The sequence below is a fragment of the Styela clava genome, chromosome 6 (genome assembly GCF_964204865.1).
Source record: "Styela clava chromosome 6, kaStyClav1.hap1.2, whole genome shotgun sequence".
Taxonomy (NCBI): domain Eukaryota; kingdom Metazoa; phylum Chordata; class Ascidiacea; order Stolidobranchia; family Styelidae; genus Styela; species Styela clava.
This window is the reverse complement of record NC_135255.1, coordinates 15,969,096-15,991,995: the sequence shown is the minus strand read 5'-3', so window position 1 is coordinate 15,991,995 and position 22,900 is coordinate 15,969,096. Positions and strand designations below refer to the sequence as shown.

Genomic DNA, 22,900 nt, shown 5'->3' with positions numbered 1-22,900 from the left:
CTGACAGACTTAAAGTAAACGGGAATAATGTTCAACGTAAATCAAACGAAATGTATGGAAGTCGAAATCACCAACCAAGACACGTGACCGCATTATCTATATATTTTGTGATGTAACAATGTGCTCACGTCAGTTTTATAAGTAAATGTAAGTACCCTTTATCAGTCGTATACCCAACTTATGGTCCGGTATACACTTGGGTGTATCGTATACCTGGTTGAAGAGCACTGCGTTAGATATCAGTGGCTGCTTATTATACAAGGCCACGTATATGAAACTTTGGTAAAACTTCTAAATCCATGTAAATGCCGTACCTGATCGTTGAAGCTGTACCATTGGCCATCATCGAATGATTTGATATAGGCATAGTAATGTCCTCCTACTGCACTGCCAGAATGTATCATCACTGAGAACAATTCGTAAGTGTATTTGCCCTGGTGAAATAAAAGATATATATATTAGTTTGTATGATCATACAATAATCCAGAGAGTTGCGTTCAAGGAGGTCAACGGTAACGATAGATTGAGGCCTTATAGTTAAACACAAGAGTTAGCAGAAAAGTTCAGTGTAAAAGTGTGACAAGAGGCAGACGAGTGCGAAGGAATAAGAAGTGCTCCAACGATTTAAAATAGAATATTGTGTTCGATTGGACTTGAAATAGAAAAACAACATCCCTCTACCAACTTCTCCCACAACACCAATTTAGCAAAATAATCAAACATGAAAATAGAGATAGAACATAGAATTTATTCTGATGGCTTGAAACTCGGCATTGTCATGACGTCGTGAAAATTATTAGTATCTTGAAAATCTTAAGTTTTGTTTAATTATAATTTCATAGTTAGGAAAAAAATATACAAACTGTGAAAATAATATACAAATACTAGTATTTTTAACTAAAATCTAAAATTTTGAATACTAGTATTTGTGTAGTTAAAGATATCATATTTAACACATCTTGAAATTTTGAAATACCTTTAAAGTGACGTCAATTTAATATTGGAGTTTGAATAACTTTGTCAGATTGACCCACAGTACACAAGGATTGATCGGTACCATAATGTGCGTTATTTTAAATTAATCGGAAATTGAAAAATAAATAAAATAATTCATCCCATACTGGACAAATTTCACAATTCTTAAGTAAATATATTCGAAACACATTAAATATACATAGCTCAGACTAAGCAAATACAGAGTTAATTTTAGGAGATGAGTTTATCATGAAACATCAAATGCAAACAGACCGCAGAAACTAGATTCATTCACACAAATGTGCATTGCAATTTTTAAGCAAAGTGTTTGTGAGATGTTTCTATTCCTTTGGTTACATCATTCACATATATGGATGCATCACAGGAATAATGAATGCACTGACAGACATGACAACGCTGTCTGGTTAGAGTTTAGAATATTTTTACTGATAATGCCTTAATGCTAGTGATATTTTCAAATCCGCCAGAATCAGAGGAGTGGAAATTGAAATTTGGAATTCCCAAGAGAGTCTGTAATTCATACTTTTAAGAGTGAAATAAGGAGAAAACTTTATAACAGAAATATAAAGCATTATGTTAAAGTAGGCTCACATACATTTTTTATCGACAATTTTAGCAATTTTCTGCATAAATATTATTACATTTCATGTTGAGACATTGTGGTTTGTTTCAATGAAACCAGAACAGGCAATGAACATAGGACGGGCTCAGACAATCAGAGGAATGTGAGCATAACTTTATGAACAAATTTATTTATTTATTTCTCGAATATAATTAAAATAATTTGAGTATGAATTACAGTCAATGAAGAAAACGCCAAAAATTCTTCATTTCCAATCACCTCTATCTTTGGTTTTGTACTTCCATGGAGATTTTCCCATTCCCGGCTTTTTGGAATCCCACCAATAGCACCTGGAGTCGAACTCCCAGACCCTAGTCCATCATCTAATCCATTTCCTCCTCCAATGCCCTGACCAGATTGTGACTCAATGTCTATACCTTCATCTACACTGCTTCCTGAAAGATATTGAAAAAAGATTAAAACAAGTAAAACAAAATAATTGTGTTGAACTTATGGTATGAATATATACTGCTACTAATACTTGAAAGAACAGAAATCTTTCAAGTTTGAAACTTCCCACCGAATTGATTGCACCCTGGGTGAGGTGGGAGACATGGGATTTGAACCTATGATGTGTACTCTGCGGGGTCGACACAGTTAAGTCAAATGTCTTAACCACTAGGCCATTGCGCAGTCTAAATTTGAAATTGAAATTGCTACACACACTATCAGTAAAATCTGTCTGTTTGAAAACAAAGATTGGAAAAATTGAAACAGTGTCCAACACTGTTGTTTTGAGAGAATTAACATAGTTTGGTTTTTCGAAACAACAAAAGTTCCTAAGGTCTATGCATATGCTCGTTGATCTACTTTGAAATCCATATAAATAAATAAATGAAAAATTCCATATGATCAAAATGAAATTATTCATCAATTCGAATAAATTTTTTTTGAATATCGAATACCATTGGATATATTTTAAATGAGACAATGTTCATCATGCTCAAAGCATTACTTACATATTCAAGAAGATTGCTTTTGGTGATTCAGAAAAAATACAGATACCACTGTTTCATTCCGTCTACTATTTCCTACAGTTTCGAGGAGTTAAATGAGATGGATTTTTGTCAGACTGTCGAACGTCAAAGCATTTTTAAGTTCTTCACAAAATCAGGAATTGATTATATAAAATATACCAAATTTGGAGAGCATTAAATTATTTAAAAAGCTTTGGACAGTTACATCAAATCCTGTCAATTACGACTCCATCTACCATCAAATACCTGAAACTGAAACCATAACTGGTTAACTATTCCCATACCCAACATGGACTGATAACCTGATGACAGGCTGCCGTTCACCATATGAATGAACCGTCTTATCCTCTCTTCTGTCCAAGTATAAATATGAAAATCCGAATAACAAACTTCCCAAATATCATGCCAAAAAAATTTCAATAACACAAATACACAATACAAAAGTTCCAGAAAGACTGAAAAGTTAACACTACCTTCTTCACTATCATCAGAAACTCTGGCAACCCTCCTGTTCCCACCTTCAACTCTGCATGTAGGACGAGTGTCATCATCATTGCCACTGTCTCTACTGCTGCTATCTCCTTCTTCCTCAATTTGTACTGCAAAAGAGAAAATGAACAATTTATTGAATATATTGTAGTATATTCCAGCTAATGACCCAAGACCAATTTTAACAGAGGTGTATTCCACATAACTGACGATCTTGGAAATAAATTTTGGGCATACACTTTTTTGTCTGGTACAATATTTGGCTACTAGGTACACAGACTGTGAACGAGGTCTAAAATAATATAGAAATAAGGAAGATTTCATATTCTCGCCTTTCGATTTTTTTTTAATTTGGTGTGAAATGGTGATATATAATGCGCAACTCTCATGAACATTTCAAAAAATTTCAGAAAGAATAAGAAGGTTTTTGGATTACAATGAATAACACACATAAATGAACGATAATGAATAAAACAGTATCTAACACAGATAGCCCAGTTCTTTATAGAAATCAGACTGCCGATGTGAACACATACCAACACAAATATTCTACTCACATTCAATCTCGTTTTGATCGAGTTCTGCGGCAACACAATCACTTGCTTGATCTGAGATGGATTCCTGATAGAAATGATCAATTAGTTATGTTGCGTTACATGTTAAAACTAGGGATATAGCCTACTGATATAGCTGTTTCATCGAGCTCATAACAACAAAAAAGCAACGAATCAACGATACAATATTTCAAATTACTGATAATAACAATATTCCATTTAAAATGGCAGTGATTAACCCTTTCCATGCAATTTTTATTTTTTTTTAAATAATCGTATTTGCTACGCCGATTTTATGCATTTGTAACCCCACAACTAATCGATCGACTAACCAAAAACTAATGATCCTCTGCTGCCCACTGATGGCTCGTTGGAAAGCTTATTTAAAGATCTTGCAAATGGCGATAAAAAAAAAAAGTTTTTTCAAAAGTGGTGGTCTGAGTCACAAACGGGATAGAAAAAAAGGCATTTTTTTTTCTTGGGAGTTGAAACATCAAACCGTGATAAAAAATAGAAATATTCGCTAAATCCTTTACTGTTACCGCTACGTGGTTGGCAAACAATAGCATAATATTGCTGTAGCAATTTCGTGATCTAACTCAAAATACTTTGATAGATGGAAGGGATAATATGTCTTCTATTACCACCCAAAAAACACCGAAATTTGCATAAATTTCAAAAACACTCACTCGTTCTGCCGCAAATAAAATTCCCGCCGTAAACGAAAGCGAGATTTAACGTTGCTTATGTTAATCTCGAAGAAGACTTCTTATCAATAAACTAAAACCCGGAAAAACTAGACCAACAGTTTGCGACTGATTGCTAAATAAAACAATGGGTAACTTAAAGTACCCGCCGCGATCTAGCGAGTTTTGTCGTTGGTACGTATACGTGCCCACCGCACGGTAAGGGTTAACATCAATGTACATACAATGTTTCTTGAGTGCATAGAACGAATAGGATTTTGGTTAGCGAAGATTCTATTATTAAGAGACGATTCTATACATCAGGGGTGTGCAACCTGCGGCCCGTGAGCCAAACGCGGCCAACGAGAAAAAATTGTGCGGCCCCCAGAAAAGTGCCAATTTCAGATGGTATCAGCTTGCAAAGCTAGTTTTTAATTTGGTTCAATCTGGTACGTGCGAGTGATTCCTTTGTGATGCAAAGCCTGATCAAATTCAAAGATCAATAACCAAAATTTTTGTGTCTGCAACTACAAGAAAGAATATGTCTAATAAAAGTGCGACTTGCAGTTCACCCAGTTATTTGTATGTGACCCTCCTGTTTTAAAAGTTGCCCACCTCCTAATTCAATTCAAATTTTGTAACTGAGTAAAATATAAATTTCGGACACAAGCGGAACAAGATTTAGATGTAACGTTTCATTGCACATCAGTTAAAAGCTGATAAATAATTCACCTTGTCTTTGTCGTTTTCATCCAATTCTTCGTCTTCGATGAATTCATTCAAATCCAGAAGTTGCGGAAAATACATTCGATCATTTAACTTGACCCGATGCATGGTTTGATAATCAAAATCAAATCTCTTCAGTTGCAAAGTAAGTAGGTATGGGAAGCTGTAATAACATGAAGATTTTTTATACAGAGCGTTTAATTAACGCCTTTTGCTATAAGGTCCTACACAAGTAAAGATTGATATGTAAGGAATTACTATTTTTAGACCAGAATTTTTCCGCGGTTAAGCATTGTCTACCCAATCCATGACACTTGGGGGTGATCATGGGATACGAAACCTGTATGTGTAACCTGCGATATCACACAAACTCCTATGCTCATATATACAGATAATTTATACTCTATCTCTCATATATACTCTCTTTCTTTGCTTTAATAGTCACCATAAATGGTAGAATATATTCCACATACAGATGAAAGCAAGATCGCTGCTTTCTCAATTGCCACGGCTGTATTGTCAAATAAGTGTATAATTTTTTTGAGCCATCCTCAAACCTTTTGGACTAGTTCCTTAAGCTAGGGTGGCATTGCACTCGGTGAGATTAGCTCAGCATATTTGCAAAAACTTGTGTATGCCTTTGTTATTTGACTGAAAACACTTTGTACACTTGATTGAAGCTTATTGACATTTTTTACAAAATTTCTATCGTTTTACTACAATTGAGAGGGAATTCAGAATTTTCAAAATACAACTCTGATTTCAAACAAAATATGCCAAACTCGACTCTGGCCCACAGCTCTGTTTCTTGGATGGTACTTGCAAATACCAGCAAATTATCTTTTTGTTTTTCAATATTTATTTTCAAATTGCCGCTGAGCAAAAACAATAATCTACTCACGATGTGAACTTCAATCCTTTCTTTGCATCACATTTCTTGTTGCATTTCTCACAAAAATATTGGTTTGTTTGATCTAATGTTTCGGGCTGAACAAACAATTTCAATCCCTCCATCTGTGAAAATAATTAAATATTATTAATATAAATTCTATTTCTGCAGCATCCTTCAAAATTTATTAATGGTTGATAAAAATGTTGCAATCTCATTAAATTAACCCTTCTGTTACAAAAATTGTAAGTGTTTCAATTTTTTAATGTATCAAAAGAGCGAGCAATGCTCATATATATTAACATGAAGGCCCCGCAATGTTGAGGAATTGCTGTTATTCATAGAAGTTTAACCAGGGACTCTTAGTCTGCGATGCCCACATAGTTAAGTCAACGCTAGTTAAATTAACCACTAACCCAACAGTGGGCACTGTCGGCGATAGAAGTTTCTTTTCAGTTGATAATATTTTGAACGCTGTTCTTCTTTGTGTTCCGACCTGCTAATTTTTATCGATAATTGCTTTTCTGTTTTGACGCGAGTTTCGCGGGCTTTACTGCATCTGACGTGTCACGTGTGGCTCTTGCATCTCGACTTTACGCGTCGTAGGACGTTCTCGTTTAATCTTGTTATGATGTTAGTGGTGTGGTTTCGCATTATCCGCTTTATTGACTTAGCGTGTGGGTGGCTTTTGGTCTCGTTAGGTAGACCTGTGGTGAAGGTATCGTAACCGGGGCCCCATATGACCATCGTCGTCATTTATTGCTTTAATTGTTCATGTATTTTATATTTCATTCTTATTAACTGCTTTCTAAATTTAGTTGCTATTTCTATGCCAATAACGTCATCGTTCACGTTTCTTGTCAGTTTCTTGTCGATTTAGGCCTTTGGAGCGTTATCATATGTAAGTTTATTTTCTATTAACTTCTGGTTATGCATTTTCTTTCCGCCCTCATCTTGTGATTGTTTATTGATTATTTCATTTTATTTACAGTCAACCGTTTTACAATAAACGCGTATGACATGGAACATCTGTGTGCCTAAATCTGACAAAGTTGAATATGACGCATTTGTTGAAGAAGTCAAATACTAAAGAATCTGAAGCAACAGTGTCGTCGACATTTACGGAAGAAGGCGACTCTGCAGCTGACGAAACGTTTGAGGGCTTGCCATCCCTAACCACGCTTAGACAAAAGCGTATCAACACAGAGACTGAGTTTGAATCATTGTTGACCAAAAGTCGAAATTTGATAAACGAGAAGGCTCGAAGATCGCAGCTGGCATGCCTAAAAACAGAGTTACATTTTAAACTGGCCGCCTATAATCAAATTATATCGAACACATTACCTCAAATTCGCAACGCAGAGTCGAAAGCTGCTTTCGAAGAATGCGTTCAGAAAGTGATATCTGAAGTTGAAGGTATGAACGATAAAATTGATAGTTACATCGACCGTGAACCTGAAATATCGTGCGTGGCTCCTGACGAAGGGAACTCTCAGATTTCAAGTGAAAGGATGGAAGAGGACAGCGATAATACAATAAATCTCCAGCCAGCGTGCGCCAAGCAGTCCGGTGGTGAAATGGGGGCGGCGACTGACCAACTTCGAGAATCTAGAGCACGAGAACACGACGATCGCCGAGAGACACCAACTCTTTTAAAGAGTCCCTTTATGAGCCACAGGTTCAATAACTTTGACGAACACGACGTGTTACAATCAACTCGAAGAAAAAGTGCCCGCTTCGAACCAGAGACTTTTACCGCGTCAGATAAACGTCGTGAATATACGATTTCTTACACTCCAAGACATTACCAAAATCCTTCACCAGCAAACCAAATGCCGTTGCCAGACCAATCGGTAGACTCCTGGATCGACAATCTCCAACCAAATCAAGCAGGATCCAGAACGGTAAATGATAACATTTCTCTAGCTGAGCAAACGTGTTTATCTTTGAGTTTAAATTCTAAAATGTGGGCTGAGCATCATTTGCCGCCGGTACAAATAAGTCCGTTTGATGGGAGTGCTATAAACTGGCCTAATTTCATTGAATTGTTTTATGAAAATGTTCATTCACGGTTAGACGATGATGGTCAACGCATGGTGAGATTGTCCGCGTATTTGTCGGGTTCGGCGAAGCGTCGTGTTGAGGGATTAGGTACCGCCGGTAGTCATTACATACTGGTTTTAAAGGAATTAAAACGCCGCTACGGACAGCCGGTACTGATCGCACGGGCGGTGCTTGACCGAGTTGTAAATGGAAAACGTATGTCGCCTCTTTCGGCCGATAGATTGCTAAATTTTCACTCAGACGTGCGTGACTGCGTGGTGAATCTCAAAAAGATGTGTTATTTGGCTGACATCAGTAGCGTCGAGAATGTAAGAAGGGTTTCAAGCAGGATTCCTCAAGAACTGAACTCGAGTTGGAATAAATTTGTTGTAGGTTTTATTCACAAAAACTCTAATCCGACATTAATTGACTTTGAGCAATGGTTGTGGGAAAGAACTGAAGAAATCGCCAATCCTTTTTCTCCAGATGTTACTTGCAATGTGATCAATAGAACTGATTTAACTGACCACGAGATGCCCAGAAGCGCTCGTCGCCGATTTCCGACTCCATTTTCAACGTTATCAAACTTGGAATCCGATTATACGTCATATAGTGACGCATCACGTTGTCAATTCTGCAATGCTCGCCATTCTTTGAGAAGTTGTGAGACGTTTTTCGGTGCGACCGATTATGTAAAACGTAACTTTGTTGTAGATTACAGACTTTGCTTTAAATGTCTTGAACCGGGCCATCGTGCATTTATGTGTAGATGTGATGTCGAGTGTAGTATGTGCAATGGGAAACATCACAAATGTATTCATGGAATTCGCATGTTTGAAAGCGTCCCAAGACCAATAAACCGACAGGGTATAAACAATGCGGTGTCGGTAACAACTAGAGTTCAATTTCAGTTGCTGCCTGTTCTGGTTAGAGGAGCTAATGGACGCTCCGAGTATACAGTTGCTTTGCTTGATTCGGCAAGTCAGGTCTCTCTCATTCATCCCAAACTTAAAACTAAATTGGATTTGCGTGGACGTCGTAAAAGGCTCATGTTAACCACCCTCGGAGGAACAGGGGTCTTGCATGACTCGGAAGCGGTCGAACTTTTTGTGCGTGACAAATTAAATCCCGACGGCGAAGAACTACATCTAAAGTCAGTTTTCGTATGTGGCACCAGAATTCCCCACCCTGAAAGAAGTCATAAAGATTTTGAAACCTTCCATCATTTACGTGGATTATCACTTCCTGACATTAGAGAAAACGAAGTTATGTTGCTCATAGGTGCGGACCATCCATTTGCCCACTTTCAACTTGAAAAACGTGTAGGGGGAGACAATGAACCGATTGCAATAAGAACACCACTCGGATGGACTTTGCTAGGCGCAAACAAACGCGCTTGTGAAGACGATTTAATTCATGCTAATTGTCATTTATTACACGATGATTACAATATCTTGCAACACCAAGTTAAGCAATTTTCGAGTACGGAAGCGATGGTAATGAGCTACAACACGAAGCGCGCCGAATCTGTGGAAGATCGCGTGGCTGCGAATGTGAATAGAGCTAAAACGTCTATTGTTGATGGGCATTATAAAGTCGGCTTTCTGTGGCGTCGCGATACTTCCATTATGTCGGAGAACAGTCTTATTGCCCGTACGAGATGTAGGAATCCAAAAAAACGACTGTTGGAAAATGACGGTCTGAGAGATGTGTACTGCACCTCTATGAGCAAAAACATCAAACGTGATTGGGTGCGAGAGCTGACTGTTAAAGAACGTGATACTTTGGGTCCTCGAACTTGGTATCTTCCTCATGGAGTTGAGAATCCAAATAAACCTGGCAAGATACGAATAGTTTTTGACGCCGCGGATACATATTGGGGAATCGGTTTGAATAATCAGATATATTCGGGACCTGATCTCATTAAGAATCTGATTGGAGTTTTATTGCGCTTCAGAACAAGATTGATTGCATTGAATGCTGATATTGAAGCCATGTATCACATGGTGCGTCTACCACAGTCGGACACGGATTCAGTCAGATTTTTCTTGCAAGGAAATCTGAGATCCACAACCCCGCCTGATGTGTATCAATTTCTAGTGAGAATATTTGGTGTGGTCGACTCGCTATACGTTGCAAAAACCGCGCTTGATAACACCGGGCAATTTTCAATGGAAGCAGTAGAAACGGTTTTTAGGGATTGCTACGTAGACGATTTGCTTTCATCAGAATGTAATGGTGACTCCGCTTTTTCCGACGCTCAAGAAAATTCTAATATATTAGCAAGCAGGAGTTTTCGATTGAAAAAATGGCTTTCAAATTTCAAAACATTATTGTCGAAATTTAACACAGGGGATTGTCGTAATCCTGACGTTGAATCAAATTTTGATTATGTGCCCAGTTATAAGGCGCTGGGACTTCATTGGAACACTAATGACGACGATTTCTACATTGTTTACAAAGATGATTTGAAATGGGACAAAAACTTAGATAACCTCAGGAAGAATGCTCGGGAAGAGTGGACCGAATCATTAAAACAATTGACTAATTTCCATGTGCCTAGAGAATATTTAGGCGCCTCGAAAACCGCTATTTATGAGATTTGCGATGCGTCTGAACAAGCTTACGTCGCAGTGGCTCACTTGCGTGCCAAGAAATGTCAGTGTGTGAATTATAGTTTGTCGATGGCCAAATCAATTGTTTCTCCGATGAAATTTATGTCCGTTTCCAAATTAGAGCTGCAAAGTGCTTTATTAGCCGCGCCCGAGTTTATAAACAGTCGTCCTTTTCTATTAGCGACAACGTACGTGATCCAGCTCCCCTCACGCCTAAATACACCTTTGGATCAACAGCGCATCAGAGAAGATGGAGACAAACCGAAGCAATTTCGAATCGCTTTTGGAAGCGCTGGCGCCGAACGTATGTACCAATGCTGATGACTCGAACAAAGTGGAAAAAAGACGAATTTATTGATGATGATATCGTAATTGCTGTAGATGACGGACGTGCCAAGAAGACGTTGGTTACTAGGAAGAGTTACTTTTAACCGTGTGTGTGTAACTACCGTCAAAACAGCAGGTGTGGAAATAACCAGACTGGTGACGAAACTATGCCTCCTGGAAAATGAATAACCCCTTGGAGGGTTATTGGGGGTGGCTATGTCGGCGATAGAAGTTTCTTTTCAGTTGATAATATTTTGAACGCTGTTCTTCTTTGTGTTCCGACCTGCTAATTTTTATCGATAATTGCTTTTCTGTTTTGACGCGAGTTTCGCGGGCTTTACTGCATCTGACGTGTCACGTGCGGCTCTTGCATCTCGACTTTACGCGTCGTAGGACGTTCTCGTTTAATCTTGTTATGATGTTAGTGGTGTGGTTTCGCATTATCCGCTTTATTGACTTAGCGTGTGGGTGGCTTTTGGTCTCGTTAGGTAGACCTGTGGTGAAGGTATCGTAACCGGGGCCCCATATGACCATCGTCGTCATTTATTGCTTTAATTGTTCATGTATTTTATATTTCATTCTTATTAACTGCTTTCTAAATTTAGTTGCTATTTCTATGCCAATAACGTCATCGTTCACGTTTCTTGTCAGTTTCTTGTCGATTTAGGCCTTTGGAGCGTTATCATATGTAAGTTTATTTTCTATTAACTTCTGGTTATGCATTTTCTTTCCGCCCTCATCTTGTGATTGTTTATTGATTATTTCATTTTATTTACAGTCAACCGTTTTACAATAAACGCGTATGACATGGAACATCTGTGTGCCTAAATCTGACAGGCACATTGCGGCTTAACAGAGTTTTTATGCGGTTCTTCTCGCTAACATTTATTATAATCCAAATTTAACTTAAAAAAAAAAATATAGAGTAACAGTTTAATTTATTAAGCGGTAGAAGAAGATTTCATCAATGATTAAGACAAATTATGTTTAATATGAAAATCGTTGTGGCGTGGAATTTTAAATCAGTCAAGCGACAAATCTTATGTCACAATGGTCATTGCCGCACAACGAACGGATCACATAAACTCCAAACGAAACTACCCACGTAAATCAGCCATAAGGAAACAGATTAAATGACTTTTAAATTAATACTGAAAAGATAGCAGAAATTGATGATATCATTTGGATTCCGATTCTTCAATGGAAGCTACTGTAGTTTTGTTATATCATGGAATATTGTTAGTGCTAAACACCAATACTGTGACTTTATTTTGTGAAATATTGCTGATGTTGTTGCAGTCAATAGCTAAAACGCCAATTTTGTGTTGCACTACACAAAGACGCATCTTCCAAATTAGTATATATCAATGTAACAGTTACAATTCAAAATGATTTGATGAGTTCTAATATTCATAATTTCACAAATTCTGTGGCTCTCACATATTTCCGGGCTCCCGAAGTATGCGAACCAAGATGGCGGACATCGGAACGTAACATGGGTAACAGGTTAGGGTTAGGCGATAATTTTTTTCCAATTTTCCTTATTTTAGTCCTATTATCAGTTCGAAGACTAGCCAAGAGCCTCCCGTAGTATTTATACCTAAAATTATGGCCTAACCCTAACCTATTACACATATTACATTCCGATGTCCGCCATCTTGGTTCGCATACTTCGGGAGCCCCCATATTTCTGCTTTGCTACATGCGGCTCTTATGGTAAAAAAAACTTGCCCACCCCTGCACTAGGCCAATATTAGTGCACCCTCTCAGTACATTCAAGTTTCACAACCTACAACACACATATAAAAAGCAATATTGTATAATGACTCACTACACTAGAAATAGTAGTGGCACTTCCGAATGGTCGAATGGTTATCGGAATATCGAGGTATGTATCATTCCGACAAGTTTCATTTTTGCATTCTTCGCATTGGACATAATCTTTCATTTTCCCTGTTGTAACAAAAAATTAAAAATGATATTAGAGGACGAGCAAATGACCAATGGCGTATGACAGTATGGTTAAATTGTTTTGAAATACTGAAAAAAAAATTTTCCTTTTAGCACTTGAAATCTTTGTTAAAATCAACAACAACAACCCATATTATATCAGGCCATGGACTATTTTTCAATAAACTATGTTCAGACATAACAAAGACACAAAGCAAAAACTTGACACCAGTACCAGCTTTTAAGCTAAGTTAGGGTGAGTATTGCAATCTTATCGTAGTAACCTGACCCGACAATTATTGTGAACTTTATCTTTGCAGTAATGTCTTGCTAGTTCAGACTATGATCTAACGAAAGCTAACAAATGCACTATCTATTACATGGAAAGGGATTTTGGCATTCTTATTTTAAATAAATTTCCTGATTCATCACAATTACAATGCAAATGCATAAAATTCTCTGAAAAGGTCTGTATTTTCATTTGTTTGTAATTTAAGAACAAAACTAATTGGGAGTGAGCTATCCTTCCTCTATGTCTTTGAGCAAGTGCATTTATTGCAAGGATGCTGTGGCAAGTATGAGGATGACTATTCTATTTAATTCAAGAATCTTGCTAATTGCTATGCATCAACACAAATGTATTCCAGGATTTCTGCCACATGTGAAATATACTTCTCTGCCCGAAACAATACAGAATTACATTTGTGTTTGTGTGCAAAATATTCTATAGAATTTAGAAATCGAAACAATTCACGGCCAGTATGAGTTATTTAGGAAGATGTGGAGTTGTTGGATGAATCGAACTATGAAAAAAAAAAAAATTTCACTTCAAGTACCTTCATACAACTTTATAATCTCCGGTTCGACTGTTTTGTCTGTTCCTTCTTTCCGTTTTCCATCAGTTTCTTCATTTTCAGCATCATCTGTTTCTTCTGAATCAGCCGCAGCACTTTCTTTGAACTTTTGTTCCAATGCATCAAACATGACCCGACATAACTCCTGTATATCGTGTTGTTGCCAGGCTGTGAATATAAATAAATAAATATCTTATACACATTTTCAAGTGTAATGTTCACGCTCCCACAAGACTCTAATTAGATATATATTACTGATTCCCATAAAATACTTTCTGGAATTGCATATGATCTGCTTTTTATACCCTAGATCTGCTTTATATATGCCTCTCGTGCAGGTGACAGTTCGTGCCAGGTATAGAAATAGTTGGCCAGTTATTGTATTTCAAATACATGGACTCGATGATGGAGGAAGCAATAACTTCAGACCACTCTATGACGAGTCCAGCAAGCTAATTATCCACCATGAGATTTGAACTTACGCAGAATAATTATAGGTGTGATGCCAACTTGTTGTCTATATGGCAACCGAATACCCTTATATTGAATAGAGAAATGAGCCAAATAGTCATATCCATTTCTTACTGGTAAACGTAACCTAATTGTCAAACTATGAGATTGAACTTATTAAATATAGGCCCCAATAAGCTGCAAATGGAGTGTACTATTTCATAGTATTTAGATCGAAGGGACAGACATGAATAATAAATGTGCACCTTCGCGCTAATGGAGTTTGAGTAGAGTACAGTAAGTTTAACACCACTTCAAAGATACCAGATAATTCTTGCAGAATAACCCAAGTGTTAGTGTTCCAAATTAAATTAACCAACGCTCCCGAAGTATGTGCACCAAGAGGGTGCTGCATAACCTGAACCCTGACCTGGTACACATACTATGTTCAGGTTGTGCGCCATCTTGGTGCAAATACTTCTGGACTCTGTGGAGGTCTAATTATCCTATGGCGGTCTTTGTGTAAAACCACGTTGATCATCATAAAAATCAAACCTTCACTGCTGTCCCATCCAAAGCTCTTAGTAAGATCAGTGGTTTCAACAGATTGTTTATCAGAAGTTTGCAACGCAAGAAATAATCTTTGTAACTGGAAGGGAATTGTTGTTGCTGCTTCTTCTTCTGTACCTTTGTATTCCCATCTACAAATATAATGTTTTATTTGCTTTTCATCAAAAATAACTTCATACTTTCATACAAACTCAAAAAAAAAAAAACTTGCCAAACTTGGCTCATACGCATAACTCTGATCGTACTCAAATAAAATGAAATTGTGCTAAATTAATTCCAACACCTACTCGCGCAGAGTGCTACAATTTGTGGGGTCGGCTGATGTGCGAATTTTTATAAATTCACCGTTTTAGGGCCCTTTCAAGAGGTCGGCTTATATGCAGGATCCATGGTAAATATATAGGCATTTACAGGAAAAAACATAAAGGGGAATAACGTAAATGTGTGTATAAGAATTTATTGCACTAATTTGAGAATGTCAAAACGACTATAGAGAGTGATGTTTTGGTATATTTGAGCTTGAGACAATGGTGAAATTTTAAAAAACAATGCCAAAATAACATGTATAGATTTGAAAAGGACAACCTAAGAAAGAGATTACTAACTACTACAAAACTAACACAAAAGTTAGTCCATATAGTGAAAAGTCAAAAAACAGTATTTCAGATTATGCTAAAAAATTATGAAGTAAATTTAGTTAAGAATGAGATTTTATGGCATTGTGCTCTAACATCGAGCTTCTCCAAGCAATTCTGAAAATGAACAGAAATAAATTTAATCAGTGAAAAATTTGCTAACTTACTCATACAAGGCATTCCTAAACTCTGGTGTCATATATAAAGTTTGAATAAGACTGTTCAGATAGCAGGTCATAGCTTGGTTCACAAGACCTATCAATCTTGATTCCTTATTATTATCAACACCTTTGAATTCTTCGCCTTTGATTCGTGAAGCTGCTTTGCTTATGCTTTCCTGTGATTAAAAAGACAGTAATGCTGAAATATACATACACAAAAGAATATAAAGAGGGTGATATATAGGGTTCCCAGGAATTAATATTAAGAATCAGAATTTTGAGTGAAATCATGGGTACCATAAGACACAGAAAAGAAGTTTAAAAGAATAAAGGTAATTTTTATAACGACTTCAACCATCTTAGATTATTGAAGATTTGAAATGGTATTTTCCAGGGTTATGCAAAATTTTTTGTCATATAACGGTAATCAACTTCAGACATCTAGCAAGGCCACACAAAATAATTAGTATATGACTATTATAGCGCCTGTGGGCAGTTTAGCCAGCTGAGTCAGGCACAGCTGGAAAGTATCAGTTTATTCTAGATGGCTCTCTTACTACGAACTGTATTACTAAACTTTCTAAAAATTACTTCGAAGTTCGATCCTTTCATTCACTTTGAAATGTTAGTATTTTAATCAATTTTCATATTTTTCAATTTAGTTTATATATATTTAAATTTTCAGAATATTTAAGCAAATCGTTTTTTTCAAATCACATTTATTTTCAACAGTGATTGAAGAAATTTTTCAATTTCCGATTGCAAAGAGCATATGGAAGTAAAACGCCATCCATGTATCAATAATGATGAATGACAGTTTGTTTCCTGATTTCCAACCATCAAACTCTGAGTCAAATTAGCTTCAATGCATTATGGGATTCCATATTCAGCAAAATTATGGTTCAACCCCGGCGAGTCATTCATAAAAGTCTCAATATTTATACCCGATTACATCATGAAACTATATTATAAAAACAAATGTCCCAAAATACTATGTGAAATGCAGTACGATAATTTCACAGTTTGATAGAATAGGATTTGTTGAAATAACAAAATGCCTCACGACACTAGGCAAGTAGTTTTGTTATGTCATATTTTTTCAATATAAGGTTTCTTCATTAATGTTTTTGTTAATGCTTATAGGTGTATATTCGGTACTCCCGAAGTATGCCTACCAAGATGGCCACTACCGGAATGTAGTATGTGTACCGGGTTAGGGTTGGGTCATAATTTTATTCCATTTTTCTTATTTTAGTAGTCCCGTAGTATTTGTACCTAAAGTTATGGCCTAACCTAAACCTGGTACACATACTACGTTCCGCCATCTTGGTATGCATACTTCTTCAGTAGTACCTATATTCTGGCATTTATATTTCCAAAAGACAGAGAAACAAGAGCATTATGCAGAACTGGAGATGTTTTGAATTTTTTGATGGACAATCATCAATATCTAAAGGATACCAGACGAGACGATATAGAACAGTGATATCCCATGTAATAAATGAAGAAAAATATTTCAGAAATATGGATAACCAGAAGTCCATATCTACAAATAAGCAACAAAAAGTAGTTATAATTTTGTGTTAGTTACAATAAAGTGTGAAGTAGGTTCAAGCCCAAGAAAGTCACTCAAAAAAACACAACCAATTACAAATAGGAATACCACACTAACTTTAACTTTCTTGGCGAGAGCATTAACTAATAACTAGTATTAAAGTAAGGTGCTAATTAGAGCTAGAACATTAGCCAACTTGTCTTGGTGCTCATTGATACAGTCCCTTTTTACAAACGTACCAAATGCAAATTTATCCTTATCATCAAGCACAATAATATGCATAAAAATTTATTTAGACTAGATTACTAGTTATAAATGTTGACAGCCACAGGGACTGCCTTAATCTCATTGTTAACCATTTCCAATTGACATAATTACCGAAAAGCTTTCAGTCTCATCCGAGCCAACAGCGTTCCTTCTGGCATGACCTCGTCCTTCACTTATTTTTGGTGGTATAGGAGGAGGTTTAGGCAGAGCAACAACATCCGGCAAATTACTGGTTCCCGTAGGAGCATTGGAATACGACCATCCAGTTTCTGATGTTGTTGCTTCATCGCCAGAATCCTCAGTCTGAAAAAATAATTTTTTTTTTTAGTTTTCTGAAGCGATTATTAATAAAAATAAATAACATTCATGTTCAGAAAATTCATTACACTCAAGTTGGCATTCACACATTCGTTAAAAGTCTAATTCCAAAGATCATAGCGACCCAGTTCATTGCGATTAAGTAAGAAATAAAAGTATAGTTTTATTTTGAAGATAACAGGCCCCACAGAGAGACCTAAAATCATAAAAAAAAAAATGCCACAAAATATTCCAACTGATGCAAACTTCCATCTCCAGTTACTGGAAAGTTGAGCCCAACTGGTCTAACAGAGAAAATCTTGAGGTAGAAAAGTTGATATAAACATTGTTTTGGTCAGTTAATATTTATTACATTTGTCAGAAGTTAAGAGTCCTTTTTGGTTGTCACTCACATATTCAAAATGTTAATTTTATAAGTTGAATATACAAATGTATATAAATACCATATCTTATGGAATATAATCAAATTTAGATTTGAACCTTACATGTCTGTCAGTTTTTAGGTCATTCATGATCATTTGCAACAAACAGTTTATGCTATTTTTGGGCCTAATGAAAGTGATATGGATATATGTGAAAACTAAACTTTTGACCAATCTCTACAGAACATTCACAAATATATAAAGGGGCCCCATAAAAACAAACTTACAATTGTAGAAATGTGTGAAGAAACAGGTTTGTTTCCATATTGCCGTGCAACTTGAACATAGTTTTTTCCCGGCTTAAATCCCATTTCACCTAACGTTTGTTTCGAACTTGTTATCGATTGATAATCGCTAGAATTATTAGATTTTGTGAAAGTCATCGTGAATGTTGAGTTCTTGTACTTCAATTTGCTCGCAACAATCTGAAAAGGATTTTAATTCAGCATGCATAAAAATAGAAGTGGAAAAAAATGAAATTTAACACAAATTATTTAGGACTGGTTGATATGTCTCATGTTCATCTATAACCCGATGAACTATTTGTCCTGTCGATTTTATTTTCATGCAGAATGTCTACATTGTCTTTGTTCAACATAGCGTGATAGCTCAGTACCCATTACAAAAAGAGGAAGCTTATCGGCATCCATACCAACACCTTATGAAATAAGTATTAGCATCGGCCAATGTACACAGATCATTCTGACCCTATATATATGAATATGATTGCTCTAATTTTTTCAGTGTTGAAAAATATGTTTTTTATGAATTTGAATTCTGCTGTATAGTATAGTGTATACGATATTTGTTTCAATAATTGGAAATATTGATAATCATTTCAATTTCTAACTAACTTCATCAGAAAATATCGCACCCCAAATTATACAATATCAAACACTCAGTACAGAATTCTTAGCAGTATATTAGAATCATCATAACTGACAGTCATGTATGCACATTCAACCTACATTAATGAATATTGAATGAATGACAAGAAAATACTATTAGTACTTATATATGATAAAATCAATGGGTTACTTGAGTTCATAAAATTTTTCATTTTATTTTTTTTTGAGAATTATTTAAAGGTTATTGTTATTGCCCTATTGATCTAGTCTTGATAAACATGTTAATACTGTTAATGAATCTGTTTGTTGACTTGGATACAGGATGGGAGAAAATAGGCTAAAACAAAACACATATTTTACATCAAGTGTGCATTCACTTGGCCAGTGGCGCAGCCAGGGGGGGGGGGTTCGGGCCCCCCCTTTTGAATTTTCTGAAAAGTGAAAAAGTTGCCGATAACACGTGCAATTGCCTTCTGCTAGAATCGCCGTTCGTTTTCATCAACGCCGCATGTTATTTATGCCGTGAACGCCTTTTACATTGGTGTTTATTCTCTTTAAATCACAAATTTGTGCTGCGGGAACAATGATAATTATTTTACTTTTGTACCCACACGGAAATGTGAAAACTGAAAAAGCGTGCAATTGCCTTCTGCTAAAATCGCCCATGTTTTAATCAGCGTGTTATTTAGGCCGTAAACGCCCTTACGTCGGTTTTTATTCTTTCCAAATCATAAATTTGTGCCACGATAAACATGATAATTATTTTATTTTTGTACTTTGCACGGAATTGTGAATTCGTGAGTTATTATACGTTCATCGGTGGCGAGGTTCTAAAGACAAAAGAAGGAATAAAACCGCGATTTAAATTTGATTAAAAAGCGGCATTATAAAATACTGAAAATAAAACCGTAAACAATATAAGTTTTGTTGAGTCCCACGACAGTCTAAAAACGCTTTTCTAGTCGCAAAATCGCAAAACTTCGTGTGCCTACGGCGCACATTATGTTTGGTCGTATCCATTACTTTAAAATTGTCGTAGAAAATTTTCGTGTTATCATTAAACAAGGTTGAAAACGCGATTTTTTCCCGGTTTTTGATGATATATAAGATAATTAATCCGAAGTATATCCATCAATTTTTATTGTACTGAAATAAATTTTATTCCATGAGAATTTACAGCAGATTTACGGATTTTTCGGGAGGTTTTATCTTTAAAAATAATCGGAGTGTCAGCATTGCGATTGAACGGAGTCAATGTTACAAGCACATCTCAAATTTGTCGAATTTGCAAAATAGAAAAAATACGGATCAAAACAATATATGATACCGGCAGTTACCACAAATTTTTATTTTTATGTCGGCAAATGGCCGAGGTATTTTAAAATTGTGAATTGTAAAAAATTGTTTTGGTTTGTCGACGCAAACGCTGGTTAAATTGAAGACAATTAAATTAATAAAGCAAGACATTTTAAATATGCCCTTATCGGTCACGAATTGATTACTTTGCACAACAGAAAAATCATTTTTCGTTGTAAACGTCGCTCTTTTAACAAGTGGCGTCATCGCAACGATGAATATGTATTTTTGATTTTACGATAAACTTCATATGCATTTTGATTGTATGAAATAAAATTGTACTTTTCGTAATTTTATATCAGTTATTGAGATTTTTTTAACGACGATAACGAGTTGGCAAGATTCCAAAAATATGTATTAAAATTAAATACACCGTTTATCTCATATTTTTATGTCCACCGATCGCCGTGGCATTTCAGAGCACTAATGTTTTAATTTTGAAGTAAGAAGAAGCAACCGCGAGTTACGTTGGACACAATTAAACTAATTTATAAAGACATTTTAGAATTTTGTAGTTGTCAGAGATTGAATATTTCACGCGACAAGAATACCGGTAATCATTATACGCTGAAAAGACGTCCCTTTAACGAGCGCGTAATGCGCAGACTGTTACAGACCGCAATGGGAATTTATGATTATGAACCCCCCCCCTTTTGAAAATCCTGGCTGCGCGCCTGCACTTGGCTAACACAGACAGTCCCTGAACTCGTAGGGAGTACCGTTTTTAGTGCCTGAATAATTTTATAATGAACCTGTGCTTCAGCGGTGTCTAATATTCAAATCTTATCTGTTTTTTTTCTTCACAATTCCTAATAAACCACAGACAACGATGAAAAATATCAATTTCATAACAATGAATATAAGGCGTGATTAGTGTCATATAAAAAGTCAGTTTTATAAGACCAAAATTCGTTTAGAGGAACCAATAGTCATTCATACCTCAAACAATTGTTCAGTAGTAGTAGATACTGGCAAAGTGTGAGTGTGTTTCTTGCTTCCTTCCGAAGTTAAATCTTCAATAATACAAATACATCTACCTTCATCTGCAGCAGATATTGCCTGAAAATTTGCAAGTTTGTTAAAACAGGCAAGCTATGATTCACATAGCAAGACAGTTGTGAAAAAATTGATACTCAAATACTTATACTAGATGCAGGAATACCAGATATTCATATAAATATATACATGAATGCAGTATACTATTTAAAGATATACTGTCCGGTGATTTTTTGGTTCGGGATGAAAAGATATACCTGCTTGAGTTTTGATTTTAGGTACTGCCATATGTCGACTTCAAGGTCTAAAATCTTTTCTAACTGTGACAATATAATTTTTCAAAATAAAATAATTTTGGTAAACATCAGCGCTTTGAAAATACTCAACTACTAACCTGCATTAGAAAAATGGCCATATCATACAAAGACAGTTACTTATTTCAAATGCAAACAAAATTGAATGTAGATATAGTCCCACATATTACCATAAATAAATCACTTAGCATATATTCAAAATATAATGAGCAATTAAGAACGCCCACACTGAATATATGATTTGATTGTCAGGTAATGAGAGAAATATGCATGCCAAATAAATCTTAACAATTTTCATTGGTCTCGTCTTTGTGGACAATCATCAATATCCAAAGGATACCAGACGAGACGATATAGAACAGTGATATCCCATGTAATAAATAAAGAAAAATATTTCAGAAATATGGATAACCAGAAGTCCATATCTACAAATAAGCAACAAAAAGTAGTTACAATTTTGGCAAATCTTTACAAACTAAAATGTCTCTTATTAAATTGAAAGCTTGAGTGTGATAAACTGAGTGGAATAGGTTAAACCTGAACGTTGCCAGACCTTATGAAAAAATAATAAATTTCCACATGCCAGTGGTTGCCCAAGCAGACTTGTTTAAATCATAATAACTTATCTAGTTACATAATACTGTTTTATTATAATATAATTTGAAGTATATCCTTACCCCATTAGCAGGCAGATTTGATAACGTCGTCGGATAATCCCAGAACGTCATGACAAATAAGACAGTCGCTGGTTAAATGTTAAACTTCTTTATGCAAATTATGATACTCCTTTTTGTTGTATAACCAGATAACTACATAGTGTTGTGTAATAATAAATTTGCTGCAAAAAGAGAATTTCTTGTCAATCAACATGTAAAAGCAATTCAGCATTCGGCTAATTTTGCCACATATTCAAACACCATTTGCCAAACTCATATACTGTTATAAAAAGAGTAAGTATGTACATAAGCATGCACTGTGAACTCTTACAGAAACTATTGCTAGTGAACATATAAGTCATTTATCAAATGAAGGCAATACAATTGGATACAATTGTCACAAAAACCCAATATTGTACTATTTCAAATACATTCTACAATGTTTTCAAATCTGGAATATATTGAAGTGAAGCCTGTTTAAGAAAGAACAGACAAAAGTCGATGTGTGAACAGAGATTGGATTGTTTTAAAAAAAGACCTTTTGGTTACACTGTGAGACTTTCATTGTTCAAAAAAATTTTCTGAATGTAAGTTTTCTGAATCATCCCTAAAATTTAGAATTTA

At 35.7% G+C, this 22,900-nt stretch overlaps 1 protein-coding gene across 1 annotated transcript in view; it reads right to left on the bottom strand.

The window, feature by feature from the left end:
- LOC120331034 (ubiquitin carboxyl-terminal hydrolase 47-like) overlaps positions 1-22,454 on the bottom strand; it is a 44,328-nt gene extending 21,874 nt beyond the window's left edge. Inside the window, exons 1-14 of the mRNA XM_078113477.1 lie at positions 22,298-22,454; positions 21,250-21,369; positions 18,334-18,531; positions 17,478-17,669; positions 15,551-15,720; positions 14,734-14,879; positions 13,711-13,896; positions 12,756-12,877; positions 5,952-6,064; positions 5,057-5,213; positions 3,642-3,705; positions 3,069-3,194; positions 1,838-2,013; positions 315-434 (exon numbers count right to left, since the gene is read on the bottom strand). Coding sequence (XP_077969603.1) covers positions 315-434; positions 1,838-2,013; positions 3,069-3,194; positions 3,642-3,705; positions 5,057-5,213; positions 5,952-6,064; positions 12,756-12,877; positions 13,711-13,896; positions 14,734-14,879; positions 15,551-15,720; positions 17,478-17,669; positions 18,334-18,531; positions 21,250-21,369; positions 22,298-22,348 — 1,941 coding nt within the window. The 5' untranslated portion in view covers positions 22,349-22,454. The remainder of the gene's footprint in view (positions 1-314; positions 435-1,837; positions 2,014-3,068; positions 3,195-3,641; positions 3,706-5,056; positions 5,214-5,951; positions 6,065-12,755; positions 12,878-13,710; positions 13,897-14,733; positions 14,880-15,550; positions 15,721-17,477; positions 17,670-18,333; positions 18,532-21,249; positions 21,370-22,297) is intronic.
- Positions 22,455-22,900: the final 446 nt, after the last annotated feature.